The sequence below is a fragment of the Corvus cornix genome, chromosome 1A (genome assembly GCF_000738735.6).
Source record: "Corvus cornix cornix isolate S_Up_H32 chromosome 1A, ASM73873v5, whole genome shotgun sequence".
Taxonomy (NCBI): Eukaryota; Metazoa; Chordata; class Aves; order Passeriformes; family Corvidae; genus Corvus; species Corvus cornix.
Window position 1 is genome coordinate 48063621 of NC_047057.1, and position 13759 is coordinate 48077379.

The window sequence follows — 13759 nt, forward strand, 5'->3', positions numbered from 1 at the left end:
ATCTAAAAGTTAGTTGATTTTTTTAACAATCTGGGGACTCATCCGGGATCCTTGGCCTCTGATCCTTCGAAGTAGGACAACGGGAGGAGGGGAAGGTGCACCCTGCTGATTTCAGCAGCCCCAACCCATTGTCATGCCCTGTGAGGGCTGCAGGTGAGACCCAGACAGGGGACTCTCGAAGCAAAAAAGGGGAGAGGAAAGGTAGAGAGAGGGAAAAGTCAGAGAAAGAGCAGAGTTCACGTGCAGCAGCTGGTAACACCTGTGCACAGGGCCCAGGTAGGAAATTGGCTGTCGAGTATTACCTGGGCATCTGGGAGAAGCAGGACTGAGTGGGTGTGCTTGATACGCAGAATTGCCTGTGAAGCAAGTGTGGAGTCCTTCTAACTGCGGTGCCGTTATCCTGCGAGGGGTGTGGCCAGTGAAGGGACAAAACGAGTGGCTTTGAGAGAAGGAAGTCCTGCAGGGAGTACTAGGAAATGGGCACCAGCTGCAGCAGGAAGGTCAGGAGGAGTGGAGAGGGATGTAAGTGCTCCACTCTGAGCATACATCTGGACAGTCCCTTAGGGGGAGGATGCTCAGGAACTGGGGACAAGAGGAACTGGCTTGTACCCAGGGGAAGGATCATGGAAAAATTATCTGGTGGTGTATGTTTGAATAGACGAAGGAACCTATTGGGCCAGACCTATTGTACTGCCTGAGATATGGGTCATTGGACGAATGGGTATGTCAGGCACTAAATTTTTATGTAAACACAAAAGAACCTCAGAAGATAGAAGAAAGGAGGGACTATGCTGCTTGCTGGAGAAAATATTCGTCCATATTTGTGACCAAGAGCTTAATGGAGCTTAAAGGGGAGAGAAGGAGGGAAAAATGGGACCCCTTAGACCACCTGCCCCCTCCCTATGTGCCTGACAGGGGGACCGAATGGTCTAAATTTAGAGGAAGAAGCAGCAGAGCAGCAAAGGGGCGATAATGGCAGGGGGCTGATCCCCATAAAATGGCAGATGCACATGGTAGGGCTGGTCCCCCTAAAATAGCAGATCTGCGTGGTGGGGCTGGTCCCCACAAAATGGCGGGCCCATGTAGTGGGGCTGGTTTTACTGAAGCAATAAAATCTCAAAATAGGACAGACCAGCTGTCACAGCGGACAAGGACTACAGAGGTAGCACAATTAAAGAGAGATGTCCAAAATTTCCCTTCCCATTTTCAAGTATCACCTCGGATGCTAACACAAATATGTCCATGTTTCCCCTGAGAGAGGTATCTGTGTGTGGAACACAAGCAGGGGTGGAGTTTGTTAATGTACTTTTAAACAGTGTTGAAGAAAGAGAATTTAAAAGGGAAATGAGTACTATATTAGAGGACCCCTTGGGGCTAGGAGAACAACTGGATCAATTCTTAGGCTCAATTATTTACATCTGGGAGGAAATGCAATTTGTTTTAGGAGCCCTGTTTACCCCAGAAGGAAGACAAATTATAAGAATTGCAGGAATAAAAATATGGGAGAGAAAAAAATCCACTCGATGTTCAAGGGGAATACCTGGTGAACAGAAATTTCCCTAGTAAGACCTAATTGGGATCAGAATACAATTGAAGGAATAATATGTCCAATTATAGAAGATTGGCAATAAGGAGAATTAAAGAGGCAGCACGAAAAGGACAGAATTGTGAAAAGGCATTTGAAAATAAAGAACAGCAAGATGAACTGCCCACTGCCTGGTTACAAAGGCTCAGAAGAATATGCAGCAGTATTCTGTAATAGATCTTAAAAGTGTTGCAGGCAGAGAACTATTGAAAGTAAGTTTTGTTACTGTGGTGATGCGATACCTTTATTGTATTTTTATATAAGTTTTCTGTACCCCAATGGTTCATCCCTACCTTCCCTAGTCCTTATTCCCAGTTGGTTTGCCCCAGACCCAAGCCGCTCCCCCGGTGCTCCCTACATGGTTGTTCTCCTCCCCTTGTTCTAGCTCTTTCCCTATCAATCACCCAAACCCCTCCTGTTGTTCCCAACGGTTCAGTGTCCATCACCTGAAACCTCCCAGTTTACCCTTATATGGTCCTCGTCAATCCCCTGAGACCCTACCCCTCTAGATACCTCCCCCTTTGGAAATCCCCTAAACCTTGATGCCCCATTGGGGCATGTGATCCCTTTCCCTCCTCCCCTTGAGGCTATTGGCCCAAGGAAATGTCTATCCTCGTCCATATCCCTCCCTTAGATATTTCCATTGGTCCCCAGTTAAGCCATCCCCATTGTAACACCTCGCTTTATAAGAGGTTCCCTGGAGCTGCTCGAGGCTTGTCTCCTGTGAGTTGCCTCCAGTGGATTTGGATTATCCTGTGTGGCAGGCCTCCTTGCTACTTTTTATCCTCTCCCTCGTCCGGACTGCTGACAGCCACTGTGCCTGGAGGTTCAGCTCCTGTGGGCAGAGCTGAACTCCTGAGGAGCAGCTTTAAAGCCGAGAGCCTCCAGCTGCTCCCCACTCCTGTCACATACCGCTGCAGCTAGCCTGGGCAGTGGTCAGTGGCAGTCATTGCGACATGTTACCAAAGCATGGCCAGACATAAAGAAAAAATTGGGAAAAATAGAGGATTGGAGTGATAAAGAATTAAGTGAATTGTTGAGGGAAGCTCAGAAAGTTTATGTTAGAAGGGATGATGAAAAACAGAAAAATAAGGCCAAGTTCATGGTGGCTACTGTAGACCAAGTACTGAAATGACAAACTAGGAATGAGGCTGGAAGAGGCAGAGGAGTGGCCAAGGGAAGCCTTCAGTATGATGTTAGGAGACCCCAGGGAGGAGGATGGGGGATGACCACCTCGCAGACAGGTCCCAAGAAATGTTTCTAGTGTGGAAAAGTGGGACATTTTAAAAGAGAGTGCCCAGAACTACACAGAGAGGTTAAAACTTCCCAAATGATGGAATCAGGAGCTTATACACAAGATTGGGGGTGTCAGGGTCCTCTTTTTGGGGTCCAAATACCATGAAGAGCCCTTGAAAAATTTAAAAGTAGGACCCCAAGAAGAGGAATATGTGTTTATGGTTGATTCAGGAACTGAGAGATCAAGTTTAATTCAAATCCCCTGTGGGTGTGTGAAAGGGAGTGACCAAACTAGAATAATTGGAGTGAACAGGGAGGGATTTCATGCCCCTATAGAAGAACAAGTGAAAGTTTTAGGAAATGGTAAAGAAATAATACCTAGTTTTGTAATAATACCAGAGGTTGGCACCAGCTTATTAGGGAGAGATCTACAAGTGCAATTGGGGATTGGGGTGATTCCAAAGGAGGATAGAAGGGTGGTAAAACTATTTAAATTGACTATGGAAGATTAGAGGGAAATAAATCCAGTGGTATGGGTGGCTAAAGATAAGAGAGGTGGGCTGAATTATCTCTCCCCTGGAAATAAAATTGAACGAAGGGAGCCAGCCCGTCCATGTGAAACGGTATCCTTTATCTCTGGAAGGAAGAAGGGGATTACAAAATATAATTGAAGAACTTTTAAAGGATGGATTGTTAGAACCCTGCATGTCCCCTTATAATACCCCTATTTTACTTACCAGGAAACTAGATGGGACATACAGACTTGTTCAAGATTTGAGGGAATTAAATAAACTTGTTCAAGTACACCACCCCGGTAGTCCCTAATCCATGTACTTTACTAAGCAAGATACCCCATAATTACGTGTGGTTCATTGTAATTGACTTGAAAGATGCATTTTGGACATGTCGACTAGCAAAAAACAGCAGAGATATATTTGCCTTTGAATGGGAAGACCCCACTACTGGGAGAAAGCAACAGTTATGATGGACCTCTTTACCACGGGAATTTACAGAATCTCCAGATTTGTTTCAGCAAATTCTAGAACAGGTGGTTGAAGAGTCCCTATGTAATGGTATCTGAAAATAAGTTCATTTCTAACATACCTTTCTATGAGAAGAGAGGCTGCTGGCTCTTACCTTAGTGTAATATCTATTTTTAATAGAATACTACGAGACAAGTGGTCTAAAATGTGTAGTCGGAATATTACTGCATGATATTATAGTGTGATCTCTGTGAGCTTTGCAGAAATGTGTTTGTGCAGCATATAGAGAAACTTGGATTCACTTTTTGGGAGGTCAAATAAAATTTAAGTGTTGACAGGTGGGGTTTTTTTTTGTTTTGTCGGTAACATTTCAACTGGTTTACTTTAAAATGTGCTGAACATTAGTCTTTCTTAGTAGCAGTGTAATATGACAGTGATAAATTTTTACCTTCACAGTTCTTTCTGAATTTTTTTTTTTTAAGGGCTAAGATGGATAGCACAGAGGAACCTCAGAAAAAAGTCTTTAAAGCACGAAAAACAATGAGAGTAAGTGATCGGCAACAACTTGAAGCTGTCTATAAGGTTAAAGAGGAGCTGTTGAAGACAACTGAAGTGAAACTGTTAAATGGAAAACATGAGAATGGCGATTCTGATGTAAATTCCCTTTTAAGCAATACAGACTGTATGGAAGACAAGAAAGAAATTAATGGCATGGTTGAGTTGTGTGTTAACTCTGAGGAAAGAAGAACAGCTTCTGATGAAATTAGTGAGGCCAAAAGCCCTGAGAGCAGGGCAGGAAACATAGTCAATGACATAGAATCCAAACCTCTTATGCTGTCTTCAGAAAATGTTACTCCTGAGCAAGCTAAAGATACTGACACTGCAGTAAATCGCGAGGCTGAAAATGGAGTGATTGGTAGCAATAAAGATAACTTCCATGAAGAAAATAGTAGAAAAGATCATTTGGACCAAAGAAAGAATGATATACCATTGGAAGGTGAAAGTAAATCAGTCTGTAATATTAGTGAGTCTTCTGAAGCAAAGGGGGAAGTGAATGATTTAACTGTTAATTCCAGTTCATCTGGTGAGGAGAAGAGGACTGAAGAGGTAACTGTTGAAGAGGCTGTTGGAGAAGCAGCCATCTCTAGCAGTATGGAAGCTGACCAGGAAAAACAAGAAGGCAGTGCAGGACTTTCAGAAACCACTGTTCCGAAGACAATAGATGAGCCAGGTGAAACTATCTTGGACAATACTGACTGTATGGAAACAGATGAAATTATTCCAATTTTGGAAAAACTAGCCCCTGCTGAAGATGATCTGAGCTGTTTTTCTAAAAGTTCTCTGCTTCCAGTGGATGACACAGTCCCAGATTTAGAAGAGAAAATAGACAACTGTTTGGGTTCACCATCCAAACAGGAAAGCAATGAAAGTCTGCCAAAAGAGGCTTTCTTAGTGCTGTCTGATGAAGAGGATCCCTGTGATGAGAAGGAGGAACATGTTGAAGGAATACTACCAAACAAGCCAAGTCTTCCAGGTAAGAATTTTCTAAATTGCTAGTTTCCATTGAAATTTGGGATTTTGTTCATTTCTTAGTGACACGCTTGTGGCATGTTTCTAAATCAAAAAGACAGTCTTACCCACCAGTAATGTTATGTAGCCTTAGTTTTCAAGGCTGGTACTTGAGGCCCAGGAAAAAAAGATATTAGCACCAAAAAATGGTCATCTTTGAGATTTGAGTTGTTTTGATTTCTTTGTTTAGGGTTTTGGTTTTGTGGGTTTTTTTGTTGTTTTCTTGTTGGTTTGATTTGGGGATTTTTTTCATACTCTGCAAATTTGGGTGCAAACTTGGGTGAGGTAGTGGGTGGAAAAAGAGGAAAGATGAGTAATTGTCAGAGAGGGAACAGAAAGATTTGTGAGAAGAGAAATGCATTCATTTACTGCTCTCAAGAGGAAGAAAGGATTTCAGCTTTCTTCAACATGCAAATAAATGATAAGGAAAACATGCGTGTAATCCAGATGTGCCACAACTCCTCTTTTACCTTTTTTCCCCCCCGAAAGACAGTATTGAAAAAGTTTAATGAAAAATGCATGTCACTTATTGTTTTCATATCATGTAGCTTTCATTCATTTAACTCAGTGGTTTTTATCTAAGTTTTCTTCGATGACTATATCAACTGATTGATGCTTTTAAATGTTAAGTGTGGGATCTCTTCATGTAGTTAGCAGAACATTTTTCTAAATTAAACTGAATGAATGTCCTCTATAGTTTACTATTTCATACAGCTTTGTAAGCTTTTTTTCTTTTTGACAATGGGCAGTCATTGTTATACTATTGCACTTCTGAAAATAAAACAGATTAATAATTCACAGAAAAGTTGACACTGTTCTTTTATCTGTAATTAAGAAAGATGATGTTTCAAATTATCTTGGGGTTGGAGTTTTTTTGTTGGTTTTTCTTCCTCTCCCTCTTCTCCCTCCATCCCCTCCATTGTTTAGCTTTTATTAAATGATTACCATAATAACCCAAGTGTGTTTAAATATGATTGACTGGGTAGAAATTTCATAGCTTAAACAAGATTCAGATTTTTTTAGTCTCTGGGAAGTTAGTAACCGCAGTTTCTTGAATCTTATTTTACTGATGGTGAGACTGGCATTCTGAGTCTTCAGTTTCTGAAACAGCTAGAGAAACAGAGATAAGACCCAGCTTTGCAGCCCTGTTTTAGACTCCTTCTTTCCTAATATTTACCTTTAAATTTAAGCTAGTTAAACAGAGATAAGGTAAGTTCCATTCGTTTCTGCTAAGGATCTTACTTAGGTGTTACCTGTTGTCAATGAGACTGAAAAAGTGATACCATTATTGTGCACTGTTGATACCATTGTGTGTTCCATTGTTCTGGAAGACTTAAAGTCTTCCAGAAACTATTGGAGGTGGGGAAAGCAGGGGGAAAGAAGGTTGTGTGTCAAAAATGTAGTGTGTTAGGAGTCTCTTTTATGAAACGAACATTACAAATAAATTGATTGTCTTTGTTCTCACTGCATTTTAAGCGTTCTCTCATAGAAGACATTAGGTTTACTTTTTTCATCCTTACACAATGAGAAAACACTCTGGGGTCACAGAGGAGTTTGCTATGGAGGAAAAAGACTGAAGTGAATATTAAATACTGGACTACAGTTTGCAGAAGTTTAAAATTAATATATCCAGCAATACTTTTTCAGATTTTTCACTTCGGTGACAAGACAAATTATTTTGACTAGTTGTTTTATTTATTGGCTAATAACAGTTTATGACTTTTACAGTTGTGTGGCAGTAACTGAGACCGTTCATGAAACGAAAATTGGTCATTGTGATGTTCTGTCCTTAACCAGCAACAAAGATAATAGCAGAGAGGTTGCATAGGGAGGAAACAGTTGTATGAGAAAACAGGTAGAGTTACCTTATAAAGAGTAATTTTGGAAAGAATCTGTGAAAATTAAAACTGTGGAGACCATACAGAGATCATTTCAAGATGCTGTGTTGGAGAAACAGGTGCAAACTGCTCAGTTAAGAAGTACGATTTCAAAAAGTTCAGATGAAAACCAGCATGGCTAAACAACAGTGAAAGAATGGTATCAGAAGACTTTATTCAAATGGACAGATTAATAGAATGTCTTTTCCAAATGGAATATGAAATATGATAGCTATGTGGTCATAGATTTTTGTAATGAAAGGTCATACATCAGAATACCCTGGAGCTTTTTGTGTAAGCAAACAAGCACATGACAAGGAAGCACAGAAACACATAATGGAAGCTTGTTTCATACACATATGTATGAAACACATAATGGAAGTTCGTGGAATATACAATAAAATTTTTCAGGAAGTGCTACCATTTTTATCTGTGTGTTTGGGGCTTCAGGTTTTTGTCTATTTAAGCATTTCCTAAACAGTATAATTTTAAATGACTAGTCCTAAATTGTGATACTTTGTATTACCAAGAAACTTCAAATTAAAATTCATATTTGCTAACCTAAGAAGAATCTAGGCCTTTTCTACCATTAAGATTATGGTTGAATTTGCCAATTGTAAATAGAGAAACATACTAGTATTTTGTTACTGAAATTTTTATATTTTTATATAAAATTTATATTTTATATATTAATTCTTATAGGGAGAATTTATACTTTCTCCCTAAGTGGAAAAATAAGCTAAAATAATTTGTTGAGAACTTTAGCTACATTAAAAATACATCATTTTGTTTCAGAGGTAACTGAAACATGTTACCCTTGTAATTACAGTTCAATTATTCTGATTTAAATGCTAAGCAAATTCAGAAGTGAGTCTTAATGTGTTGCATGATAGTTCAAATTTTCATTTTCAGGGTATCCCCTTATTTCTTTCATATCTGCATTCCCTTTTGTCATACTTATGTCTCTTGCCCTCCCTGACATGTTTTTTCATAAGTTTTCTAAATTCATTAGTCAAAATAGGACTGTTACGAGACTTTTGTAGGTCTGAGTAAGTGTCACATGGATTTTTTTCTTCTGTTTATAGAAGAGGTGGAGGGGGAGAGAAGAAAGGAGTGTGAAGATAAAGAAGGAGAAGAGGCCCACAAAGAAGAGGAGAAACAAACAGAGAAAAGTATGTAATGTTAAAACCATTATGTTTCACTGGGTGGTATGTTAGAAGCACAGAATCATTAGGTTTGGAAGGGACCTTTGATGATTATGTAGTCCAATGCCACTGTTAAAAACCAGGTCAACTAGAGACCAGTTTGCTCAGAACCATGTCTTGACAAGTTTTGAGTATTTCCACAGATGAAGATTCCACAAATTTCCAGTTTTGTGATTGCAGTGTTTGACCACCCTCACAGTAAAAAAGTTTTTATATGTTTGAGTGGAAATGCCTGTATTTCAATTTACATCCATTTCTCTTGTCCTGTCAGTGCTACTCACTAAGAGTCTTGCTCTATCTGTTCGTCTCTACCTGTCTGGGTAATTTACACACATGATAAAATCTCCCCTAATGGCCTTCTCCAGTTGAACAATTCCAGCTCTTGATGAATCATGCAGTCTCTAAAACATCTTGGTGACTCTACTCTGTACTCTCTCCAGTATGCTCACATATTTTTTGTATTTAGAAACCCAGAACTGGTCAAAAGACTCAAGGTTCAGGCTCACATTCCCTGGTTAGAGGGGAGTAAGTACCTCCCTCAGCTTGCTGTCAGTACTCATTCTCAGGCAACCAAGAATGTTGTTGGCCTTCTTTGCCGACAGGGCACATTGATGGCCCATGTTCAACTTCATGTACATGAAGGCCACCAGGGCTTTTTCTGCAAAGCTGTTTTCCAGCCAGTGAGTTCCCAGCCTGTACTAGTACATGGTTTTATTGCTACCCAAGTGTAGTACTTGGGCATTTCCTTTTTTTGTACTTCATGAGGTTCTTGTTTGCCCATTTCTCCAATTTGTCAGTGTGACCCCAAATGGCAGCATAACCGCTTAGGAGTGTACAGGTCGCTCCTTCTAGTTTTGTATCACCTGCAAGTTGCTGCCTGTATCATCTTACCCCATTATCTAGGTCATGAATGAAGATGTAGTGTTGGTACCATTAGCATCTGCTGGTGTACATTACTGAGCTCCAGCTGGACAATGTGTCAATAGTCACAGCTCCTGGAGCCCAACAGTTGAGCCTGTCCAATTATCTAGGCCGTACATCAGGACTTAGGGATGTTTTGGGTGTCAGAAGCTTTACTAAAGATGCTCTTCTCTCATCCACCAAGACAGTGGTCTCACTGTAGAAGGCTATCAGGCTGATGATGCATGATTTCCCCTTGATAAATCCATTCTACTCCCCATCACCACCTTCTTAATAGGCTTGGAGTGGATTTCTATCCAGACTTACTTGCTCCATCACGTTCCCAGGGATTGAGGTAAGGCTGATAATCCTGTAGTTCCCTGGGTCCTTGTTAAATAATCTGAGGATTATTTAAAAGCAGATGTCCCTTTTGTCCTCAAGAACCTGCTGGACACATTGCCAGAAGCTGGAGGAGTGAATGAGGTCTCTGGTTTTTTTGTGCTTCATGACTGTGATGAAAATTACTTTTATAATCTAGTTCTGTTTTGAGCCTGTTCTTTTGTTAGATTTTTACTTTCCTTCTTACCCAAGAAGTAAGAAAAAAGTTTGAATGTTTTTTCAGTCAGGTGTTGGAGGTACAAGTTAAAACTTCATTGCAGGTAAATACAGTTAATTGTTGGCACAGTTAAATGAGATGTAGTTTTATTTGGCTGGAATTCTAAGAAGCGGATTTGTTTTTCAGAAGAAGGTTTTGGTTTGCTTCTCAGAAGCCATGTTTCATTATAGGATGGTGCTGATAGGAGCAGGAAGAACTGGAGGGAAGTTCCAGAGAGGGCAATGGCGGTAGTAGAACCATTTTGCATTTGGGGAAATCATAGGGTGAATCACAAAGCAGAACTCACTGATAGGGCAGTAATGTACAGATACAAAAGGACAGGTTTTGTCCTGTGATGTCATCAAGCATGTTTTTCCAAAGGCATTCTTACTGGTTTAGAATGAAAAAGCTTAAACTGAGAACAACTTCATAGTAATCATGGCATTCTGAAGATACCTGTTTTTTAAGGAGCTCCTCATGAGCAGTTGTATCTATTGTTCCAGGTGAAGCATCAAAGAGAAAGCGTTCCAAATCTGACGACATGGACAATGTTCATTCTAAACATCGTCGGTACATGGGAGAAGATTATGAAGCAGAACTCCAAGTAAAAATTACAGCCAGAAAGGATGTTGACCAAAAATTACAAAAGGTAGAAGAGAAGTGCAGAGCAAAGAACATAGACACACACCTGTCACTTGGGTTACCATCTTTGAATTATCTGTCCTTCCCCACACACTCTGTGTCCCCAGACACTTTCTCTTTTTTGTAGTTGAATATTGGATGTAATTCAAATAACAAAGGTGCTTAATTCATATAAAGTACTGCACAGCCCTCCTTTAAGAAGAGACCAAATACCATTTGAAAACTATGCTGCAGGAGTTATATTTTAAATGTATAAAATACTTGAAGTCTCATGTGACTCTAGACTGAAAATGAGTTATTTCACCATGGTGAAGTTTATACGTGATGCACTTCATTGTGTGCCTAGATTAAAAGAAAGGCTGTTTCCAAACAAGAGTATAATCAACGTGGCATTTTGCAGATTTTTGTAGAGCTGTTAATAGCCTGACTGCACGATTGCTGTATACGGAACCTATGGTCTTGAAGAAAAGAAAATCGTGCTGTTCTTCCATTAGTTAATTAGCATATGTTGTAACTTCATTAATTTAGGATGGGAAAAACTAAACCACATTTGTAGCTTATTTATTTTTGTTTCTTAAGAAAACATTTTGCACTGCAATAGGTATAGAAGGGAGCAAAACATGAAATAATAACTTTATCAAGTAAACTTTGTGAAAACCAGTCTTCTTTTATTTTTAGCTTCTGCAAGAAAGGCAACAGTGCATTTTTGCTGGGGAAAATACATCTCAGAAAAAAGTTTTTGTTGAATGTCCTTAGTTTCTATTCTTTGAATGCCAATGTCCCTCTCAGAAATAGAAGAGCAATTAATTTGTGTAAACACTGCAGTTTAAGAAAATATCTTCTGTTGTTAAGGTTCTTTTTATATATAGCAAGGTTTTATACACTTATCATACTGCAGGGAAATGAATTTGTTGAATTAATGGCAAACCGTTTGTATTTTCCAAAATTATGTCACACTTAGCTGTGCATCCACATGCTTATTGCTGACTGTAGATTTATTTGATTGACAGGGCACAAGAGTTGTCATTGTTCTATTTATAGCAGGATATTTAAGAGTTGGTAATATTTTTATAGATGGTCTCCCAAATTTTGGGATTGCATTGTTGGGGTTTTTTTTTTTAATATAACAATTTTGCAGATTATCCAGAGACTTTTAGAAGAAAAGCTTACCGCTTTGCAGTGTGCAGTATTTGACAAGACTCTGGCAGACTTGAAAACTCGAATGGAGAAAGTAGAATGCAACAAGAGGCATAAAACAGTGCTTACTGAAATGCAGGTGAGTGTTTGTGTGTTCAGCTGCATACTAGGGTCGAATTCAAAAATAACTTCCTCAATATTTAGTAGTAAGGTTCCTATAGTTGCCAGTAGGGAAACCATTTTGACTCCGCAAGGGGAGGAGGCCCTCGGGGGAGCAGCAAACACTAATGTTCCTTTTGAATTGTAAAACTGTGTTTTCCTACTCAGAAGGAGGGAAGCAACCAATTAATCATACAGAAACCCCAAAGTGGATCTTCCTTTTGGCGAACTGATTCATTAGCTGTTAGTGGACTGTTTTTCCACTCTTCTGTTCCACTTAGACATTTTTCCAAAAAATGCTAAATATGAAAATATCTATGGTCTTTATGAAGCTGGAAATTTGCTTAAAAATGGGAACATGTAGAAAGGAGAGGACAGTAGCACTGGACTTTGAATATTCTGCATCACATGTTGTTTCCCCAGAAAATAAATAGTTGATGTGTTCTAGCAAGGAAGCAAATAGCTAGTGTTGAATGCAGCATGCTTTCCTGCATTCTTTATAGAACATATGTACATAGTGGTAACATGAGGAACATCACAAAATTCAAAGAATTTTGTACTGACAAAACAATTAAAAGCTTATGTCATAACAAATTCAAACAATAAGGCCATTTTACTTTTTGCATTAAAAGAAATACACAGTTTGCCAGATGTGTTCCCAAGATACAACTCTTTCCTCTTGTTGCCAAGACATTTTATGTAGACTTTTTAAGTGCTTTCTAAGATGCTTTCAATATACTTGTTTACCAGTATCTTTAGCCATCAACTAGAGTGTCAAATTAATAACATCATATAAGGCTTTCATTGATGTAGTTTTGTGTGAACATGCAAGATGGATTCAGTTTGTGCAGTTGTGAATAGGAAGGAAAATAATTTAACTTGTCTCTAACATACCTCGATTGTGATGCATACATTTGTCCTTCTGCTATAATATAGTTGAAAATAATATATGGTTGTACTGTATTTCAAGGAAGAATAATTTCCCTGATATGAAAATAGCATTTGATGTCTTAGTTATATGTCTTTCAGTTTGTAAAATTTCTGTGATGGTTCTTAGGGGAATATTTATGGTTTTGTTTGTTTTCATCTTCTTCCTGTTTAGGCTAAAATTGCGAGATTGACAAAGCGGGTTGGAGCAGCCAAGGAGGACTTGAAGAAGAGACAGGAAGTAAGAACTAGATCTGTTGGGGTTTGGGTTTTTTTCCTGAGTTAGCCTAAGCCTTGTATTGGAAAATAAAGAAAATTTATATGCAGAAAGATGTGACTTGTTTATTCAATGGCATTAACAAACCAGGCTTGTCTGGTTTGGTTAAAGAAGTCTTAACATCTGTTATGTAATTCTGATTTGTAGAGAAGCTTCTTTAGCCATTATTAGTGTGAAAACACCTTAAACTGTATGTAACTGAGTCTAATTTACTTCAGTAGGAAGAGTACAGTGTAAATAAAACTGAATTCCACTACCTTGATTCTGAGGGGGGAGAGGAGGAAGAGGAGAGAGAGGCTGTAGGAGAGGGAGGCAGTAGGACCAAGGAGATTTTGGATAGTTGTAAAATATGTCAAATTCTTCTGCAATGTTGGCTTCAGAAAATGAATCTCTCACACAGCAGTGAATGGATATGAAATAGAATGAAAGCATAAGTTTGCAAGCTGACTTAGAGTTGTTTTGTTATGGCCTCTCTCTCTCATTCTGTGTAGAACGTGGCAAATGCCCCTGCATCTCCAGGGAAAGCAGCAGCCGACACTGCAAACGTAAACAACGCCACGTATCGGTAAGCAAAGCACACCACTGTGACTGTGTTAAAATTTGCAATAGGACACTTCAGATACCTAATGTCATTGATAATTTCTGTAGTTCCTTTTTTTTTAAATTA

At 39.2% G+C, this 13759-nt stretch overlaps 1 protein-coding gene across 9 annotated transcripts in view; it reads left to right on the forward strand.

The window, feature by feature from the left end:
- LOC104696376 (activating transcription factor 7 interacting protein) overlaps positions 1-13759 on the forward strand; it is an 88573-nt gene that overhangs the window by 38648 nt on the left and 36166 nt on the right. For all 9 annotated transcript variants that reach the window (XM_039571031.1, XM_039571034.1, XM_039571033.1 and 6 more), the window contains 6 exons: positions 4287-5338; positions 8336-8422; positions 10454-10599; positions 11731-11868; positions 12991-13056; positions 13584-13657. In XM_039571031.1, coding sequence (XP_039426965.1) covers positions 4294-5338; positions 8336-8422; positions 10454-10599; positions 11731-11868; positions 12991-13056; positions 13584-13657 — 1556 coding nt within the window. In that variant the 5' untranslated portion in view covers positions 4287-4293. The remainder of the gene's footprint in view (positions 1-4286; positions 5339-8335; positions 8423-10453; positions 10600-11730; positions 11869-12990; positions 13057-13583; positions 13658-13759) is intronic.